Source organism: Lutra lutra, chromosome 5, assembly GCF_902655055.1.
Source record: "Lutra lutra chromosome 5, mLutLut1.2, whole genome shotgun sequence".
NCBI classification, from domain to species: Eukaryota; Metazoa; Chordata; class Mammalia; order Carnivora; family Mustelidae; genus Lutra; species Lutra lutra.
Window position 1 is genome coordinate 147609513 of NC_062282.1, and position 21832 is coordinate 147631344.

The 21832-nt window shown below is 40.5% G+C and overlaps 2 protein-coding genes and 1 long non-coding RNA gene across 5 annotated transcripts in view; 1 reads left to right on the forward strand and 2 right to left on the reverse strand.

Annotated features, from left to right (window-relative positions):
• AP3S1 (adaptor related protein complex 3 subunit sigma 1) overlaps positions 1-8333 on the reverse strand; it is a 74109-nt gene extending 65776 nt beyond the window's left edge. The window contains exon 1 of one of the 2 annotated variants that reach the window (XM_047729218.1): positions 8116-8327. In XM_047729218.1, the coding sequence (XP_047585174.1) occupies positions 8116-8184 (69 nt within the window). In that variant the 5' untranslated portion in view covers positions 8185-8327. Of the gene's footprint in view, positions 1-8115 lie in introns of both variants that reach the window. The other variant, XM_047729219.1, reaches the window with a different exon arrangement.
• On the reverse strand, positions 1458-7665 carry LOC125099791 (uncharacterized). The gene is made up of 4 exons (XR_007127347.1): positions 7507-7665; positions 6199-6200; positions 1700-1754; positions 1458-1523 (listed from the first exon to the last, which is right to left on the reverse strand). It is a non-coding gene; the product is annotated as an uncharacterized LOC125099791 (long non-coding RNA).
• Positions 8334-8414: 81 nt separating the features above from the next.
• ATG12 (autophagy related 12) lies at positions 8415-20951 on the forward strand. 2 transcript variants are annotated; one of them, XM_047729221.1, is made up of 4 exons: positions 8468-8837; positions 12886-13022; positions 19134-19196; positions 19825-20951. In XM_047729221.1, exons 1-4 carry the CDS (start codon positions 8675-8677, stop codon positions 19882-19884), a joined length of 423 nt encoding a protein of 140 aa, XP_047585177.1. In that variant the 5' UTR covers positions 8468-8674; the 3' UTR covers positions 19885-20951. The 2 variants fall into 2 exon arrangements, with proteins under 2 accessions (XP_047585178.1, XP_047585177.1); XM_047729222.1 differs by lacking the exons at positions 12886-13022; positions 19825-20951 and having other exon boundaries at positions 8415-8837; positions 19134-19195.
• Positions 20952-21832: the final 881 nt, after the last annotated feature.

Sequence of the window (21832 nt, forward strand, 5' to 3'; positions counted from 1 at the left end):
TAAGCCAGTCACAATAGGACAAATACCATATGATTCCTCTTCTATGAGGTTCCTAGAGTAGTCAAATTGAGACAAAAAATAGAATGGTGGTTGCCAGTGTCTGGTAGAAGGCCAGAATGAGAGTCAGTGTTTAATGTGCACAAAGTTTCAATTCGTAAAGATGAACTTCCAGATATGGATAGTGGTGTCAGTTGTACAACAATGGGAACATACATAATGCCACAGAACTGTATGCTTAAAACAGTCAATTTTATGTGTATTTCTCCACCTTAAAAAACTCAGAACTGTCACGCTAAGATATATCCATGACAGGAAATAGCAGAATATATCTGTGGTGGGATGAACTGGCAATCTTACGCATTTAATTATACAGCACAAAGAAATCAAAACAATTCAAAGGGTCTGGTACACTGAAAAAGAGCCCTTTCCTCCTGGGTGACAAAGAGAACAATGACTGACAGCCCGTGATTCTTGAATTACACCAGGCTTCAAAAACAAGGCAGGAAAGATGTAAACGCTTCTCAGCACAATAACAGAGGTGGTCTACGGGGCTTCACATAAACAGTGCTCACCTATAATTAAGGTTGTGAGATGTCTGAGAAAAATAAATGCTTTTCTCCATGACTTCACAGGTGATTTAGGAAATGGAACCAGCTTGATCACAGGTCTCATTAGTACCAGGCTGCACAGAACTGGGGCAGTCACTTTGACCTTCATTTGTTGGGCTAGTACCCCCACCTCTCTGGAGCCTAAGGATGACTGGGGTAGAGCAGAAAATGAGCAGAAGAAAGCATCACTGCCTAGCCTGTAGAGGCCAGAGGCACTGTCCAATTGCGCAAACTACAAGTAGGATTCAGGGCGAAATACATTTCTTGTGAAGAGCATGTTGGAGATGATGTCATCAGACTGAGAGAGATGAAAACGGGGCTGTCCCTGTCCTTCTCTCCAGCCTCATCTCTTGCCACACTTCCCTGTGATCACTCAGCTTGCCTTCTTGATATTCCTCAACACCTACTTCGGTCTGTTTTGAGGGATCCTGCACCATTTTCTGCCTGAAATATTCTTTCCTCAGCTGTTCTCAAACACTCCCTTACCTCATTCGGTTCTTTTCTTAAATGTCCTGAAAGAGGCTCTCCTTGAGGATCTCATCGAATAGTCCCTCCCCCACCACTCTTTATCCCCTTCCACCATTTCATTTTTCTTCAAGCTAATCACAATTTTACATACTTTGTTTACTGTCTATAACCTATCACCAGAATGTAAAACTCACAGTGCAGGGGTGATACCTGTCTTGGTCATCAAATTACCTGTGCTTTGAACAGGGACACACAAACAACAAATATTTGTGGAAGAAATACGGGCAGGGCACAAGGGAAAGGAGAGGACAATGGACACTCCTCCTCTCAAAGCCCTGTCTAGAAGTGCCTCCCCTTGAAGTCTGAAGAACTTACCATCCATTAGCTAGAATGCTGGCCTTTACTGCTCCTATACTGCAATATCCTTCTGAGCACTGCATGGTCTCTCTGTAAAAAAAAATTGTTTATCTATACTTCAGTTCAAAGGATTTGGGAAGGGGAAGGCTGATAAGGCAGAATGGGCAAGGAAAGAACAAGTGTAATTTGTCCCAGTATGAGAGTTTTATGTGACAAGAAGCTGGAAGAAGACTGGCTCCTCTAGGGGGACAACAACTCAGAATCACCTTGGTTTAGCATGAACAGTGAGGAAATCCACAATTCCCAATGAATCTTGGAACACTGAAAAAATAAAATAAAATTTAAAAAAAAATCCACAATTCACAAGTACAAAGACAAGTCCAAGTGCTAAAGACAAGAAAGAATTCTTTGACCTTCCAAAGAAAATTAGCAAAGATTTCCCTTTGGGATGAGAAAATGGAAGGGCCCTCATACACTCAGGTCACACATGTAAATTCAATTTTGTAAAGAGACAGACAGACACAGAGAAAACAATGAATGCAAATGACTAAACGCTATTTATATTAATGTATTTTAAAACATTTTAACAACAGAATTGCCAGACATTAACATATTTTGTTATCTGAAAGCCACAAATATTCTATAAATCCACCAACATTTTCAATGCATTCATTTTATGTTATTAACGTCTAAAAGGTATATATTCTTCACTGGGACATTATGGAAGGAATTAAAGTAAATGTTGATAGTTAACTATGAATGCTGAAATCAAGATGACCTTAGTGATCTTAACACTTTAATATTTTCCACATAATCACAAAAAAGGAAATGTATTTAAAAATTAAGTAATTTAACAGTCAACAACTTTACTAAAGAAACATAATACAGCCACCCTATACAAGGCCTTCTACTTCTTTGAAAGGCAGAGGAATGACCTCTAATATTGTCTTATTTACAACCTTTCCATGAAAGTAAAAAGTCACTATAATTCTGAACATTTTATTTCCTTCTTTACAATTGTCAACAGCTTTGATATCAATTTTTTAAAAGCAAGACTTCAAGGATACATAATTTTCCTTACAAGGAAAATAATGATATTAGAATTTGAATTTTTCAATGATGCTTTAAGGAGTACCTTTAAATGAAGATTATACCCATAACATGGCAACAATAAACTTCAGTTTTTTAATATTTGTGATACATGTTCAGAACCACGTATTATCAATATGTTTTTCTTGGTATTAACCACCTCAGAATCAATGTAAAATTATGAGAGAAGACATAACAGTATCTATTCAAAAGAAATGTGCATGACTCAAGAGGGGATAGTGACACCTGTTTGCCTACCCAACATCCACTCCTCTCTTACACGTTTCCAACAGAATAGTAAATTCATTCATGTGTCCACCCTCAGCTCCAAGGGTGGATACTGATTACTGTAAGCTGTTATTTATCTTGGGCAGAGCTAACCAGACTGAAGGGGAAGACATATCTAGCAGGAAGAGATCACACTCTGCTTATAGACTGAATTGGTTACCACTGATTTCAATGAGGAGGCCAACCTCTGAATATCAACTTCGTGAAAAGCAAGGAAGAAAAAGAGAAAGAAAGTGAAGCTGTGATGAAGTCATTAATTTGCTGAATGAAATAATTTTGGAATCTACTATTCTGCACTTCCTATTATGTATCCTAATACGGTTCTTTTCAAGCAAATTTAAGTCAGGCTAAATAAAACCCTATTTATGTAGTCAACAGCATCCTAATTAATATGGAAAGAAATCAAATCATTTGGAATTCTCTTCTTAATGAGACAGCTCAAATAGTATATGTTACCATGTGTTAGCACCTTAATCCTTAGAATTGTTGATAATGATATTTTGGTCATAAAAAGAAATCTAACTATCCCATCTGCCACACTGTCTGTCTTAAGAGTCACTAAGAAAAGATATTGGTGGGTGCCTGGGTGGCTCAGTGGTTTAAAGCCTCTGCCTTCGGCTCAGGTCATGATCTTAGGGTCCTGGGATCGAGGCCCGCATCGGGCTCTCTGCTCAGCGGGGAGCCTGCTTCCTCCTCTCTCTGCCTGCCTCTCTGCCTACTTGTGATCTGTCTCTGTCAAAGAAATAAATAAAATTTTAAAAAAAAGATATTGGTAAACATGGATGTATCTTTCTTAGAAATTTAAAAAGAAAAAAAAAAACTTATACATATTTATAAATTTTTGCTTTTTATGTCAACAAATTCAAAAAAGGAAAGAACAATCTTAGGTCCATTCTAGGGCACGCATTTAATTGACAATAATCAGATTTAGTTTATAAGAAAACTGAAGCAACTCATATATGTAACAGTTTGTAATTCACGTATAAACAGTGCATTTTATATGTGCACAATCTTTTGTATCTGTGGAAACAACTACTATAATTCATATAAAAGAAAAACATGTTCCCTTTATTTATAGTGATACGTCATGCTTTATTAATAACAAAGGAATCAAAACCCAAGGGTTTTGTTTGATGGCTATGTAAAAATAAATCTGGCTTATTAACTACATGTCTCATTAGTTCTTTATGGCAATACACAAATATTGCCAAGCAAATACTAAAAGACTCAAGGTAATTGTTGCCAAGTTGCTGGGGCTAACCATCAATTAAAGAAACAATTAAACCAAGGAAAACATTCAAACTTCTGTAGTCATAGCTCAAGGAAACAGAGGGCAAAAATAAGAGGTGACAATATTCTGAGTCCACCCTTGAATTCTTAGTATCTGACTCTAGCAGAATGAACCAAAAATTTCAGTTTAGCAAAAGAGATGTGTGACTTCGGATATATCAAACCTCACAACAGCTGGCAGGCACAATCAAACCTAAAAAATCTAAAAATCTATTACAGCCGGAAACGGAAATCTGCACTACCAAAGGGTAAAGATGAACATATAAATTGTTGTATCAAAAGGAAGAGTAGGGGCATCTGGCTGGCTCAGTTGGAAGACCATGTGATTTTTGATCTCCGGGTCATGAGTCGTGAGTTGGGTATAGAGATTACTAAAAAATAAATAAACCTTTTTTTAAAAAGGGGAAGGATAAATGAGGAATGGAAATCCAATGCAATAAGGGAAACGGCTGGCAAATGGTTCAACAGTTTTCAAACTGCTCACTGCTAAACCATTATTGTTGGAATCAAATTTGTGGCATCTTATCAGGACCACACCCCTGGGGGCTGCTTAATAAATTACACTCAAAACTGTCAGTCTTGAGAATACATACTTCTTAGAAACTTCAACTTAAAACAGAAACAGCTGAAGTAACAACTATTCCACCATTGCTTTTATCCTGAAGGCATGAATTCTTAAAACATCCAGTTAATGAAGGACAAAATTTTAAAAGGCGGAAGGAGCCTTAGAAGTCACTTCTAATCTGGGGCACCTGGGTGGCTCAGTGGGTTAAAGCCTCTGCCTTCGGCTCAGGTCATGATCCCAGGGTCCTGGGATCGAGCCCCACATTGGGCTCTCTGCTCAGCAGGGAGCCTGCTTCATCCTCTCTCTCTGCCTGCTTCTCTGCCTACTTGTGATCTCTGTCTGTCCAATGAATAAATAAAATATTTAAAAAAAAAAAGAAGTCACTTCTAATCCAAACTCCATATTAGGCTAGGAGAATCTAATGAATACATTAAGCAAAGACTTTTGAGAGCTTTCTATATTCAAAATTCAATGTTGGTTGCTAAGGGTGACACAAATACATCTAAAACCTGATACCTTCTCTCAAGGAACCTATAGGATGCCCCCAAGGAATTATAGGCTGTGCAACTGAATACTGTACCATAAATAACGATAAAAATAAAATCCTAAGAACCAAGAGGAGTCATCCAGCAAGATAAAAAGCTTCAGGAAGTGCTTAAGTGATGTTTGAGTTAAATGTGGAACAAGAGGTCAAATCTGGACATTTGGCAATACAAGGGAAGGACATTCCAGGCAGTGAGAAGAGAATAACTCTGAAGCCCTATACAAACAGACCTCTTTTCCAAATACTCTTTCCTTACATAGTCTGCTCTGGCCATGCTATTTCTTGGTGTTGTTCAAAAAGGACAGAATCTTCAAAGAGCCATTCCATCTTCGGGGCCTTTGCATCAATTGCTCCCTCTGCCCGGAATGACCTACCCTCAGATACCTGCACGTCTGGCTTTCTTACCTACTTCAAGACTTTGTTCGAATGTCACCTTCTCGGTGAGGACTTACTTGACTATCCTATTTTAAACGGTCATCCTCATACTCCCTTTTCACCCTACTCCACTTTATTTTTTTCACAGCACTTACTACTATCTGACATGGTATACATATTCTACTTCTTCTTAGCTTTGTCCATCCCCCAGCCCCCGCCAAAAGAGCATTAGTCATGTTTGTTCATTTCCAGATTTTAAAACCCTGCCTGGACATGGTAGGCATGAAACGAACATATGCTGACAAACTGGCTGGATGGCATAAAGGAGTGGAAAAGATTTCTCCCCTCAAATCAGTTATATTACATTATTCTTGACCAAGAAAAACAAATACATAGCTGGCTAAATCCAATTTAGGAAAAACTAATAATTAATAGAAACAGTTCCTGGCATTCCCACTTCTACATGTCCAGTGAACACTAGGTTCTTCTTTTTACACCTCTTAGCTCCCTGTCCCCAGTAACACTGTCACTAATGCAATGGCCAAAAATGATACCAGAACTGCCTACTCCCACAGTAACCTTCACTGCTACCTCTAAGTAAAGGTAAAAGGCACTTCTCCCATTTTTCGGACAGGAGAAAGATGTATTCCTGGATTCCCAAATTAAATACATCTTTCTGTTGATGCTTAAATTCTGAACTACATGAGTGGGTTACACTGATACCACGAAGCAGCCAGGAAACTTACTATTTTGTGTACTGATATTAAGTGTAGCTATGAAAAAACACATCTTTGATTTGTTTCAGTAACACAAAACACCTTTCCTACCCTGCAAATGGATGACCCAGGGAATACAGTTAAGAAAAAAGATTCCTTCAGTAAAGACCAATACTGCATTTTAGGAAAATGGGTAACAATGTACAGTTAAGGGCATTTTTCCCCCACTCAGAAGGATCAACTATGATTTTATTCTGGGTTTAAAAAAAATCATATCGAGGGGCGCCTCATGATAAAAAAAAATCATATTGAGGTGGCTCAGTCGTTAAGCATCTGCCTTCCGCTCAGGTCATGATCCCAACATCCTGGGATCTAGCCCCGCATCGAGCTCCCTCATCAGCGGGGGCCTGCTTCTCCCTCTCCCACTCCTCCTGCTTGTGTTCCCTCTCTGTGTCTCTCTCTGTCAAATAAATAAATAAAATCTTTTAAAAAAAAATCATACCGAACTCAGAAACAACAGCGTTAGTATTTGAATTACACCATACTAAAACCAAATGGGAACAGAGGAAAATATTCCTTATCACCCGCAGAAGCAAAACTACTTAAGGAAATGAGGAATAAGCTCAAGATTTCTCACTTCGGCTAACACCTCCACAGACTGCATTATCATTTTAAGCCAAGTGACATTTTCACATTTCATTTTCAACGGCAGGCATCATTTCCATCTGGGGTTTATCTGCACAGAAGTGCTAGCCTTGGCACGATTTCAGTATTTAATTGAAAGTTCATTTCTGACTCTAAGCAGAATGCCCCCACACGACCCAATAGTTAATATCTCTACAGGAATCCTCACACGGACAGCTCCATTTTACGTTTTACCTAGCGGTGAATTTTGCCCTCAGGCACCTACGTCTGTAACCCTCATTTACCCACCCCCCTTAAAACCTCCTGCATTTTCTGCAAAACGATTTACACTGCACGGAGAGTTTTACGAATATGACCATTCTTCCTAAGTAGAAGAAAAGCTACAGACGAGACCCCATCTCCTTAGGGAGCGAAAGGCCAAACCAGCAGCTGCAATGGGAACTTTCAGGTTAGGGACGGTCACAGCTGTCACGGGTCAAACGTCGCCGGCTACTGCAGGACCTCCTTCACGGCCACTAGGGGAAACGCTCCATTAAAAAAAAAAAAATGTTCGGTCCTCACTTTTTTTCTCTAATAAGGAGGCACCTGAAAGTCACACCGGGCGGCCGAGGGCTGGACCGAGCACCCAGGGGAGACGGTCCAGAGCGAGCGCTCAGGCGAACGCAGGAAGCCCCAAGTTCCTGCGCGACGAGGGGATTACCGGGAAAAACAGGAGCCCATCTGTCCACGGGAGGAGAGAGAGAAGTCGGCCGGGAGAGGCTGCGAGTCAGGGAGGTGGGGCCGCGAGCCCCAGCCCCTCGGCGCGCCCCGAACTCGGGCGGCGGGCAGGCCGGAGCGCCGGGTGGGTTCGCGAGTGCAGGTGGGCTGCGGCCGCCCGACCGCCGAGGGCCCCCGGCCCCGGGAAGTCCCCAGGGCCTCGCCCGCGCCTCGGGGAAGCCGCCCAGCCCACAGACCGGCGGAGGAGCCGCCCGGGTAGAGCCACGTCGGAGGACAGGAGCGCGGCGGGAGGTGGGCACCTCGCTCGCCCCGGGCGGGAGGCTGACAGCCCGGGAGCGCGAGGCGGCCGAGGGCGCGCTAAGGGCCGCGGCGCGCCTCAGGGGGTCGCCCTGAGGGCGCTGCCAGCCGCCAACGACTCCCCCTCGCGCGGATCGGCGGCAGCGGGATACTCACGTAGGGCTGGTAGAACTTGGAGAGCCGCGGCTTCCCGTGGTTGTTAAAGATGAGGATCGCCTTGATCATGGCTGAGCCGGGCCGACCGGGTGGGCGCTGGGGGCCAGGGCGGGGGCGGGCGCGCGAGCCTCGCCTCAGGATCTCACCGGCGATCCTTTCCCCACCCGCCCCCTCCCGCACGCGCGCGCGCGCGCTCCCGAGCTACGGGGCGGGGCCTGGGCGGGGCCTGGGCGGGGCCGACGTGAAGGGAAGCGGAAACATCTCTAGCCCCGAGCCCGCTAGTCAGAGAGGCGCCTGCGCACTACGTGGCGCGCAGGTACGTGGTTCGCAGACTCCTTCCGGATGATTGTTGCCTTGCAAAAGCGTAGTTGCGGGATTAGTAGGCAGGGCTCCGTGGCATGTTCCACGTAGAGGACCAACTGACAACTCCAACTTTCACCGTTGGATTGAGGTCCCCCGGCCACCACACCGGCGCCTCTTCGGCGACGCCCCCTGTCGTAAACCCCGCCCCCTGGACTCGCTGAGCCACCACTTCCGCCCTCGCCTTCGACTGAGCAAGATGGCTGAGGAGTCAGAGTCGGCGCTGCAGCTTCCTCCCTCAACCGCTGCTGAAGGCGAAGGACCTACGGAGGTCTCCCCAGAGACAGGCACTCCGGAGCCCCCTTCTTCCGCTGCGGTCTCCCCGGGGACAGAGGAACCTGCCGGCGACACCAAGAAAAAAAGTAATTTTGAGAGCAGTTTCTTTCCAGGCAGAGGCTGGAGGTTTAGATTGCGTCCGACTGGGTCCCTGGCGGCCAATAAAGGCAAACTTTCGAGGAGGCTGGGCCCAGTCGTGGCTTTTGACCAGTGAGGAGAGAGGAAGTGTGGTTTTCGGCTTTCGGGACCTTTGCGTTGAGTAGCTCTGGGGAGAGCGGTCTCCGGACGCACCCTCGCGGTGTGGTGTGGGGTCCTTGACCGCCACAGTACTTCCTACGCTGCGTTCCACTCCTTTGAATTGGCCAGACTGTGGGCCCGTTGGAGGTGGGGGCTGAGTGGGATCTCAGGTAGCTCCAGGTGCTTAACAGGGGACGTAATTACTTGATGAATGGCTTAAGGTTAAGTTAGGGATGGTCGGTGGCAAGTCTGGATTAGAAGAAACGCCTTATATCAAGCGCCTGTGAATTCACTCCTTGTGCCAAAAACAAATTTTATCAAGTTTGAAGAGTGTCAACAGAAAACCAAAGGCATAGGATCTCCTCCTCCTCCGCCCCACCCCCAAACCACCCCCAAAGGTTTGGAACCTTTATAAGCGAGTCATTTCATTGCTTGAATTAGTCCTCAAACCCTTCATTGCTTGGGAATTAGTTCGCCGTTGATGCAAAATCCTGAGGAAGTCACTTGGCCTTGAGCATCCTCTATAGCGTTGCCTCTGAAAAAAATCCTCGCATCAGCGATTACAATTCGGATTGGTTGACCCTAGGCCTCTGTTTTTATCAGTCCAGAGTTTTAAAATCTAGGTATGGCATGTTTTCTAGTCCGTGGTCTCACAGCCTTTGGATAGAACATCAGTTTCTGCTGCTTTTGGAGAATGGTCTCCTGGTACCCGCTCCGTTTGGAGTCAGACCGGCTCTACATTTGGGGGGAAACATACTCTGTTATTTCCACATGATGCCCTAGTAGAGTAACAGAAACCTGTGATGATTTCTGTAAAGAAGCACTAGAGTCTTTCAGGAAACTTCCATGATTCTTTTTTTTCTCATTTTACTATAAGCAGAAACAGACTTCAGAGGTTTTTTTTTTATTGTTGAGGGTTTTTTGTTTGTTTGTTTGGGGGGGGTGGGGACCTGGAGTTGGCTTTGACAGCCTCAGTCAAAAGCTTACTACTTGACCCTGAAGATACCTGAGGAAAACAGAGGGAAAAAAATTAGTGGCCCATAACCCAGATACGGCCTCAGGTTATATGGCGTGTTTTCTTCGGTCTGCATAGTTTTCTTTTTCTTTAAACCACCATTGAGAAATGGTATTTTCATTTTCTGGCTCTTGGGAGCATTTGAGTTCGCCTCTGTGATGAAAAACTTAGTTTCTAGCTGTTGAATATCTACCCTGAAGTTGTCCTTTTTTGAGGATCTCTTCTGATGTAAGAAGCTTCAGTATTTCATATGTTCCAGCTTTAGTTTAAGCTACAGAAGAATACAGATTCCTGAAGCTGACCAAGGTTGTTGGTCCTTAGAAACTAATTAGGATTACTTGGGAGAGCTTTTGAACTTACCAGCGCACTACTTCCAGAAGATTCCAAATTAATTGTTGTGGATTCCTGCATTCTTGTAAATCTTGATTCTAATGTATAGCTATGGTTGAGAACTCTAAGCAAAACACCTTTAGAATTGAAAAAAAAAAAAAAAAAGTTACAGCTATAACTAAGTAACTTTCCTAGCTTCTTGCCTTCCCGCTCTTCTTCCTTCAGTAGTATATATAACTCACAATATTTTCTGCCTCACTTTACTGAAATACCCAGTTATAGTTGAGTTATCGATAGGTCCCAAGGGTTAAGAGAGGTATGGAAGCTGAGTCAACCAAAATCTTCTCTGTTATCTCCCAATTCATTTATTATTTAAATAACTGAAGCTATAATTATTAAATGGAGAAAGGAAGATAAACTTTAGTATATGTGCTGCCGAAGCGAGCACAGGGAGATAAACTTTAGCTGGAAGATAAATTGTATGTGTCTTGTGTTCTGGGTTCCTTCATTCTAGAGGCAAACCTTGAATAAACTCCAGAGACCTGGTGGCAATCTCAAATGTTTAAGACCAAGGAATGAGACAAGGAAGATGTAGTAGGATAGAGCTGACTTTAGGGGGCAGCAGTACACTATTTTGCTTTCAGTGTTAACTCTTTTTTTTTTTTTTTTTTAAGATTTTATTTGTTTATTTGACAGAGAGAGATCACAAGTAGACAGAGAGGCAGGCAGAGAGAGAGAGAGAGAGAGAAGCAGGCTCCCTGCTGAACAGAGAGCCCGATGCGGGACTCGATCCCAGGACCCTGAGATCATGACCTGAGCTGAAGGCAGCGGCTTAACCCACTGAGCCACCCAGGCTCCCCAGTGTTAACTCTTGATTGTAGATACCTGGATTTTTTTTTTTTTTTTAAGATTTTATTTATTTGTCAGAGAGAGCATGCACACAAGCAGGGGAGCAGCAGGCAGAGGGGAAGCAGCAGGCAGAGGGAGAAGCAGGCTTCCCGCTCAGCGGGGAGCCCAATGGGGGTCTTGATTCCAGGACTCTGGAATCATGACCTGAGCCAAAGACAGACCCCATAACCACCTGAGCCACCCAGACATCCCTGTCTAGATATTGAAACTTGATTTGATTTGATTCTGAAGTCTTTTGGCTCCTAGTTGTATTTTCTTTTTAATACTTTTTATTAGTTTATTAAGTTTATTGTAGAACACTTGGTGGTTACAAAAAGCACAAATAAAATCAAGTGATCGTCTCTAATGTCACTAATGAGAAGTACATTTTGGTCCATAGTCCACATTTCTGTGAATATGTGTTTGTGGTGGTTTTAATGAAATTGATACCTATCGTACATGCTGTTTCGTATTTAGTACGTTTTGATAATTTTGTCACATTTTAAGTATGTTTTTGTAATGTTTCTCTAGTGGCAGCTTAATAATCTTAGGGTTCAGTAAGTATGAGTTATGAGCTGATACTGTTCTAAGTACTTTATGTGTATTAACTAATTTAATCCTCACAACCTTGTGAGGTAGATGATATCCTCATTTTACAAATGGAGAAACTGGTACAGGGTGATTAAAAGCTTGTCCTGATATATAACCTAGTAAGTGACAGAAGCAGGATTTTGATCCCAGGGAATTTAGAATTTTGTGCTTTACTATGTTACTTAATTCTATCATGGAGCATAATATCTTTTATTTAACCAATCTTCTAAATATTCTTGCTGGGTATTTAGGTTTACCAAGGTGGTTTTTTTGTTTTTTGGTTTTTGGTTTTTTTTTTAAAGATTTTTTATTTATTTATTTGACAGAGATCACAAGTAGACAGAGAGGCAGGCAGAGAGAGAGAGGGAAGCAGGCTCCCCGCTGAGCAGAGAGCCCGATGCAGGACTTGATCCCAGGACCCTGAGACCATGACCTGAGCCGAAGGCAGCGGCTTAACCCACTGAGCCACCCAGGCGCCCTGTTTTTTGTTTTTTTCTGTAAAAATAAAATCTTCAACAAAGGTGAAATCCTTTTAAGTGACTCTTTTCACATCTCATATTTTTCTTAGACTAGATTCCTAGAAGTGTTACTGAGTCAAAGTATATCATGAAGTATTTGGATATCTATTACCATAATATCCCCTAGAAAGGGTGTACAATTTTGCTTTCCCAACAGTAATACTGTCTACATTGTTGTTATTATAATTTTACTAGTTTGGCCGTTGAAAAAGGACATAACATTATCTTATATATTTTTTCTTATTTTCTTTTGTACTATCTTTTCCTCTTCTGTCTTCATTTCTTCTCTTTGGAATAGCCTGTTATGTGCAAGTGCACTTTAAAGGTCAGTTTCATGGGGAGGTCTTTGTCGGACTGTAGGGTCAAGGGGAAAAAGTCCACAAAAGCATGATGAGAAAGAATATTACCTAACATTTGTACATCTTAGACATGCCTCCAGTATCATAAATACATAAACTGTATGTCAATTAAAGGTTTAAGTTTTCTGAAGTCTTTTATATCACATTTACTTTGGATGGCTCAGTGTAATTGCCATTGTTTTTTTTTCTTTGACAGTTGACGTCCTGTTGAAAGCTGTGGGAGACACCCCTATAATGAAAACAAAGAAGTGGGCTGTAGAGCGAACCCGAACCATTCAAGGACTCATTGACTTCATCAAAAAGTTCCTTAAGCTTGTGGCTTCTGAACAGTTGGTATGAAAGTAAAAGTGGTCATTTCCCTACATAAATTCACAGTAGTTCCTAGGCAACTATGAATAACTGTTGTACACAGAAATGAATATGGAGCCACATATGTTCCTTTAGTAATGTCTGTATTTCTTTTGTTGATGGAATTTCTGTACTTCATCGAATTCTCTGGAGAACTCAGAAATGAAACGATTTTTTGATTTGCTTTTACAGTGCAAACTGTTTTTTAACCTACTGTATTGGGTTTTTTTTTTTCCTCAGTCACTGAAAGCTCATGTAGAAAGATCTCTCAGAACATTAGTACAGAGAAGTTCTGGGTTTTTTAAAATTTGTTTTTTACTATCAGTGTTCCTTCCCAATCTTCTTGAGATAAGCAGTATATTTTTTGCGATGTCATGGAAGAACTAAGGAAGATAACCTATTTCATAATACAATACATGGTAAACACTTTGTGGTGGCACTTGTAAGGAGTAATATTTTAAATGCCACTGGTTTTTGACTTGGTATCTCACTACAGAATTTTAAATGGTTACGTGTATTTGTTGTTTTTTTGTCACGTTATAAGTAATATATCAGACAGCTTTATCTGCAGATCACAATCGTGGTCAATACTAACACAGGTAGTATAAGAAGTAGTTGGTAAATGAATCAGTAAGTTTTTAAAATACGAATTAAGATTTGTATGCATTGGTGTTAGTGTTATAGTTGTTTATCAACTTAAGAATACATAAAATGAGTGAATTAATTTATTAAAGTGGTATGTGTTGGAATTTCTTTCTTTCTGTCATTGACGGGGAAGAAACTGACCTAAGAGTTTGGCTGTAAGTGACTCTCATGAAGGTTATAGGTACAAAAGTAAGTGCAGGGTAGGTCAATAAATAGAAGGTGTTTGAGGCAGGAATAGCATAGAGCCAAAGAATCTTCCAGAGGAAGTTGCCTTTGTGATCATTTAGAGTGAGAAAAGCATTGCTGTATAGAATTTAAAGAAATGCCAAGGATGCGTGGCAGATTATAATGTCATCCACATGCTTATGGTAGCTAAAATCACAGGAGCAGAGAACTTTACTAGCATCCAAGACCATCCAAATGGAAACGTTAGGGGACTGAGGACACAGACTTGGGAGAAATGAGCAGAAGCTGTCTGTACGAAGGATACAGCCCGAAGAGTTGGTGAAATAGAAAACTGGAAGAGTACCAAATAATTAAGGCATTACTATCAGAAATTTCTGAGTAGAAGATGAAATGATGCCATGTCCCATGTTAGAGTCTTGACTCTTTGTGTTGCCTGTAGTCAGTAATCTGAAAACACTTGCTTGATACCAATATGTATTAGCTTGAACCATGTAAAACTGCCATCAGTCAACCATTATAACAGATAAAAATAGCAGTTTCATATGGTTCAACTTCAAACCTTTGTAGTGAATCTGATTAGTTCTTTCCATGGAAGCAATAGGAAACAAACAAAAGCAGAATCATTTTGTCGCTTCCCTTGACTGAACTAGAACTCACATCTGACTGTCATTTAGCTGTACCCCACAGTATTTTAAGCAAAATGGATGTTAAGGAAAATATAATGCTAGGGATTCGATGAAGATAGTGGTGTCAGAGGCATGATTGGATCTTCACATTACCACAAAAAATGCTGTGAGTATTTATAACAAACGAGTTGAGGGAGTGTCCTCATGAACCCTAAGATGCATGGCATCACCAGATGTGCTGAAAGAAGCGACAGGTCCGGCCCCTGACAGCACTGAGAGGAGGAGAGCCTAAAATAGCCAGCGTGTATTCACTGGGAAGTAGAGCAGGCCATAAGTATGGTAGCTTAAATTGAGAGGATTTGTTCCTGTGCGGTAGCCGGTGATCACAATGCTTCTGTCCCAAGGAGGGCTGAAGGGGCTGGGGCAGTCTAGTCCCAGAAAGCTCTCCAAACAGACTCAGTAGGGCTCCATCGCGGGACAAGACCCCACACTGAGGAGGAACTTCTGGAAGTGAAACAAAATTGAACACGTTAGTAATATGAAAGAAGAAGGAAGTAGAAATACCAGGTCAAAGTGGAGAGAAAGAGTAGAAAGCTAAAGTTGAAGAAACTACATATAAAAATAAGCAATGAGGGGCACCAGGGTGGCACAGTTGGTTAAGCAGCTGTCTCTTGGTTTCTGCTTGGGTCCCAGTCTCAGAGTCCTGTGATAGAGCCGCATGTCAGGCTCTGCCCTTGGCACAGAGTCTGCTTGAGATTCTTTCTTCCCATCCCTCACACCCTCCCACTCTTGCTCTCTGTCTCAAGAGAGTAAATAAGTAAATCTTTAAAAAAAAAAAGTGGGGGGGCAACGGAGAAGTATCAAGGTTAAATCCCATACAATGTTATAAGAAAGAAAAATAACATTCCTGAAGACAATGAAAGCATGCCAAAAAGATGTGCCTGTGATATAAGTCAATAACTAACTTAATATTCCAGAACAAGCTAAAAGACATTAAGAAAAATGATAAGAGGTGTGAAAGAACATCAGAAATCAGCATTAGGAAAACTCAATTGAAGTGACACAGCTCAGGAAAAGAATTATAAATAAAAAAAATTATTCTGGAAATGGAGATTTAAGTAGGAGAAACCTAAGAGCAAATAACCAATAATGCCTTAGAAAAAATAGGAGGCAAAAAAATCTGTTTTATGGTGTGGGTTTTTTGTTTGTTTTTTTTTTTTGTTTTTTTTCCTAGGAGAGGGGCAAAAGGGAAAGGGAGAGAGAATCTTAAGTAGTCTCCAGGCCCAGTGCAGAGCCTGACTCAGGGCTTGATCTCATGTCACTGAGACGAAATGAAGAGTTAGATGCTTAATTGACGAGCCACCCAGGAGTCCAATAAAGGCCAATTTTTTTAATCAGAAAGGTAGGGGTGCCTGACTGGCTCAGTGGATTAAAGCCTCTGCCTTCGGCTTGGGTCATGATTCCAGGGTCCTGGGATCGAGCCCCGCATTGGGCTCTCTGCTTAGCAGGGAGCCTGCTTCTTCCTACTCTCTCTCTCTCTGCCTGCCTCTCCCCCTACTTGTGATCTCTGTCTGTCAAATAAATAAATATATAAAATCTTAAAAAAAAAAAAAAAAAAAGAAAAAGAAAGATAAAAAATATTTCAGAAAAGGAGGCAAGTAATTGAGTATGGATAAAGGACAGTGAACATATGGATAACAGGAGTCCCTGTAAAGGCAAAAGAACAAAATGAATATTTGAAAGTATTAAGGGAAATTTCTTAATAAGAATTGGAACTACATATTGAAAAATTATCTGACCATATCAACAAAAAATAAGCACCAAGAAGTATTCTGGTGAGGTTAACTAGGGTTGAAATTAAAAAAAAAAACAAAAAACAAAAAACAACAACAACAACACCTTTAGACACATAGGGGAAAAAAGAGAACATGACTTTGAAAGAAAGTTATCATCAAATGTTGATAGCAAAGTTATAAAGAAAGAAATTGAGATAAGAATTTTCTATGCAACAAAGCTGGCTTTATTTATTTGTTTTTTTTTTTTTGTCGGTGGTGGGGCACGCATGACCGAGTGCATGCAAGCTGGGGAGAAGCCCAGGGGGATGGAGAAGGAGAGAATTTCAAGCCGACTCCATGCTGGAGCACAGAGCCTGACTCAGAGCTGATAGCAAGATCCTGAGATCATGACCTGAGCCAAAACCAAGAGTTGGATGCTTTACTGACAGAGCCACACAGGCACCCCCAAAACTGACTTTCAATAGACATAAACTGTTAGCAATGCACAAAAACTTGGAATTGTTCCCATGAACCCTTCCTGAGGAAGCTACTACAGAAAGGTTCATCTTGATGAAAGCAAAGACTAGCGATTTAAAAATAAAATCATTTTTGAAAATAATTTTATCTTCCTGCGTTGTAGTATTTAGCCAAAGATTACATCATGAACATTTTACTTTCATGAAATTTTAAATTAGGTGTATTGCTTTTCTTTATTAATCACTTTCAATTGCTAACTCCTGTTATACAAACCACATTGAGTTCCTGTATTTCTCTACTACATTTACTCTACTGTCCTCTCAACACTCACAGTCCTTACTTTTGCCCATTTGCCTCCAAAGCCCTTATTATTCTCTTCACCTAGTAAATCCTGTTTATTTCTCAAGTATCTCCTTCAGGAAACTTCCCTGACCTTTCTGCTAGGCTGAACTGATGCCACATCTCTGTGCACTGTATACCTTGTCACTGGCACTTTCCCCATCTGTATTCTTTTATATTTGTGTATCTGCCTCTCCATTAGATCAACAACTCATTGAGGGAGGAGATCATAATAATCTTCATAGTTCCACACTTTGTGCATTTTCCAGCACATAGGAGACATTCAGTGACTATTTGCTAAAATAGTCATCAAGAGCCCTTCTTCTAATTTAAAATGTACCAAGACTAAAATTTCTGTCCAGTCAAAACTTCCAGGAACTAAACACAAATTATTATGTATGTATTATAGGAAATTCACATTAAAATGCACACTGATTTCTGTTAAGTTCTTGAGTTTTTAATGTTAGAACATTACTCAGTCTTAACCATGAATTGATAATGATGTGTGGACTATTTTGAAATAATTTAATCATTATAACTAGTGTCTATTGAGTACATACACCAGGCACTGATCCATGATGTGTCCTATCTCATTTTATCTTTCCTAGCAGCCCCGTGAAGCACAGGTATTGTTATTTTCCACATCCAGAAATAAGGAAATAGGGTGAGAAAGGTTATTTGTATTTGGAGCCAAAATTCAAACCTAGATCTATCTCTTAGTTTCTCTTCACAATTACACTGTATTGCCCTGGGGAGACATGGAAGCTATATTTATTCTTGTTACAGCTGGTAACCCATGTAGTATCTCTCAAGCAACTATTCTAGTGGTTTTTTTTTTTCTTTAAAGACTATGTTAAGGGGCGCCTGGGTGGCTATGTGGGTTAAAGCCTCTGCGTTCAGCTTAGGTCATGATCTCAAGGTCCTGGGATTGAGCCCCGCATCGGGTTCTCCGCTCAGTGGGGAGCGTGCTTCCCCTTCTCTCTCTGCCTGCCTCTCTGTCTACTTGTGATCTCTGTCGAATAAATAAAATTTTTTTAAAAATCTTTGAAAAAAAAAAAAAAGACTATGTTAAGCCCAGGAAGTTTTAGCCTTAGAATTTGATTACACAGGAAAATTGAGTATGTTACCTGCAAATAATGTGTTTTGTTTTCTAAAAAAGAAAATTATCAAAAGCCACTTTGACACTGTGGCCTTTCATTTTAGGGTCTTCAAAAATGTTTTTTTTTGTTTTGTTACTGGTTTTTTTAAAAGATTTTATTTATTTATTTGAGAGAGAGAAACAGACTTCCGGCTGAGCAGGGAGCCTGATGCACGGCTGGATCCCAAACCTGAGCTGAAGGCAGACACATAACAGACTGAGGCACCCAGGTGCTCCCAGAAATGTTTTAAGTACTAGAAATGTTTTAGTGAAAATAGATCAAACTGAATCATTGAAGAGTGAATCCTTTAAAGAACAAAGCTTTATTACTTTTTTACTTCAATTATGTTCCTTTTTTTAAACCTCACATGGCTGAAAGTGACTTAATAGTAGTGGTACTCCATCTGAATTGGAGAACCTTTGAGAGTTTTCCTGGGTGATAGCAAGGTATATATCTCCAACCATGTTTGTCATCCCCGTCCCCCGCCCCCAGGCAAAGTACACATAGAGCTCAAATACTAGATTTCTTGATTTGGAGCTCTGTATAGAATTTCATCAGAAGAAATTCTGTCTTTAATTATAAGTGGGAAAATGAGTTTTTCCAGTAATTACTTTCTTGAATGAACCTTCAAATGCTATTTGTAAAGACAATATTTAAAAGTTTCTTAGTTATAAAAAGTTGGGAACCACTATTCTAGGAACAGAAATTCTGTTACTTTTAGTCCTCCAGAGAAAAGATGTGATTGATCTTTGAGAGATCTCATTAGTTAAGTAAGTTACTGGAATTAGAAGGAGTCTAGGGAAGCTTTTTACAATTCTGAAAACAATTCTGAAATAGCTGACTGAACCCAGAAAAGTGCAGATTAATCAGGATACCATTAAAAATGAATCCTCTTTTTCTTTCTTGCAGTTTATTTATGTGAATCAGTCCTTTGCCCCCTCCCCAGACCAGGAAGTTGGAACCCTCTATGAGGTAATAAACATCAGTGCTTTGATTCCTAATGAAGTATGCACATCTGTGTGTATTGTGTGTGATCTTGAACTGACAACATTTTAAGAGATGATATGCCATTCTTAGCTGTCATGAAAGGAGAGATTACTTTGTTACATCTAACACTTAGAACATAGGTGGATCTCAGACTATAGTGATGGAAGAATTAAGAAATAAGTAATACCAACAGACAATGATTTTGAAGTACAATAATCCAGATCTGCCTCCGAAGACATTGAAAAGGAAAGCTACATAATAAGAATGACTGTACTCAACATTCTTAGAGTTTAATGGCCGTAATCATTCATGTATACACACTAGCACCACTACTAGAAAACAGTACAAACCTTATCATCAGAGATGTAGGAAAGGAACAAAATAATATGCAAGCCCACCCGTACCTAAAATGCTAGGTTTTATTTCACATTTATGATTACCGATCCGAATCGGAGAGTAATCTGGATCTGTTTAAAGAAATAGTCTTATAGATAACTTACATGGTGGAGGATATTTTATGATATATGTGACATTCTTTTCCTTAGTCTCATCTAGGAATAATAATTAAATGGAGTTTAATTTATTGCCTTTTTTTTTTTTTTTCTTTTTGTAGTGTTTTGGCAGTGATGGTAAACTGGTCCTGCATTACTGCAAATCTCAGGCCTGGGGATGAAGTACAGAGAAAAAGCTCTTCCTACCCAAATGAATCTTTGCAAAGCAAACAGCTCTGGAAAAAGTTGATACTTGTGACAAGAGACTTGTGTAGGTGCTTTACACAGCATGTATCTACTATGAATCGTGTTTATGCATAAAGAAATCCATAGAGTAGATGGACTCACAAAAATATGATTTGTATTAATACACAAATCATAAAAGTTTGGCTTTACAATATACCCATGAACTACAACTGTTCCAGGTTGGCCGCCAAGGAGTTGAAAAAGGAGACTAAGACTGTAGAAAGCTTCTTTTCTACCAATTCTCAGTGACTGAAATCGTTTACTTGTAGAAAGAACACTCTGCTGCTTTTTTCCCCCACTGTGAAAGTCAGTTTTCTGAAGGGTTCTTTCTGTGCATATTCAGGGAAGTTCAATTTGAGGTATGGGTATGCCTTTTCTCATGTACAGTTAGGAAATAGTCCCATCGTCCTGCTGGGTTTATGTCTTACACAGTCCAGTAGGGGGCAGCCTAGCTGGCAGAAGGAGTTAAGGAGTTTGGTTTTATACCTTTGCTGGATGATAGTGGAGGAAAAAAGCGATTCCTGCTAATTTCTAGCAAACAACTAGCCAAGAGAGCACGCGTGTTGATACACTGGAAGCTGCTTTAGAGAATATGCGTGGTTTAGAAATATTTTATTGGGAAACAAGGAATTTTACAAATTCTGGACAATTAAGTCATACAACTCTTCAGTCCTTTCGTTTAAATGATTGTGAGTCCTAATGGTTGTAACTGGTGTTATTTCATGTCTTATTTTTACACTGTCAGAAGCACTCAATAAACCTAGCAACATCTTTTGAGTTTTTTACAATGTTTTTTAAGTTGAAAACACTCGAATAATTGGATAGCCTTAGATTCTATGTATATTTCATGCTATGACTAAAAGTCCCATTTTCCCTGATGCTGTTAGACTGGTAATTGAAGTGCGAGTCTGTATTATATCGTTCTGTATTGTAATGGTACTGTGGTATTTCAAAAAGCATTCCAATAAATTGAATGAAATGTCCAAGCAGGATCTAAGATGTATACAAGAATTCTGAGTGTTTATTTTCAAAGGTAACAGGAATATGAGATTTTGTCAAAAACCTTTGAACTACACTTTTGTCCCTTTAATCCCACAATGTACTTTATGGTTAATGATCTGTCCTGTATTAGCCTTAGGGTATGCTAGGGAACAATTCAGTTTACAGTGAAGAAAATCTCAGGTTAGCTAAATATACATACCTTTTTGTTTGTGTTAAAGATTTTATTTGAGAGAGATTGAGAGCATGAACAGAGGGAGCAGCAGAGGCAGAGGGAGAAGCAGACTCCGAACTAAGTAGGGAGCCTGATGCAGGGCTCAACCCCAGGGCCCTGGGATCATGACCTGAGCTGAAGGCAGACGCTTAACCAACTGAGCCAGGAGCCACCATACTTTACCTGTTTAAGTCTCTAATAACCTTGAAGAATATATAGAACTTTACATTTTTTTCAAACATTATTTACACTATTATCTCTTAAATCCTTACCCAAAGGATTTTATCATTCCATGCTGACTTTGCAACATTTACTTTTAAGCCTGGATCTCACAAGTTATTGAGTGACTAGAAATTAAAATACACTTCACAAATATTTTTGCAGCTATCTGGTTTAACCTGTGTTAATTGTAATTGAACCTGGAGGTTGGAGGGCACTGAACCTTCCAATTATATGTTAAATTTTGCATGTTTATGAGAAAATCGATGTCTGCTATGTCGTTCTTTATCCTACCGTGCAACAGTGACCCAGAGCCCACGGAACATAGATAATAATGGAGTACAGTGCTTCTGCCTCTGACTATATCCATGCCAAGGATCTCATCAGGATTTCCCCATACTTAGGGTCTAAGGTAAGCTAAAAATGTTTATTAGTGATCCAAATAAGATTTG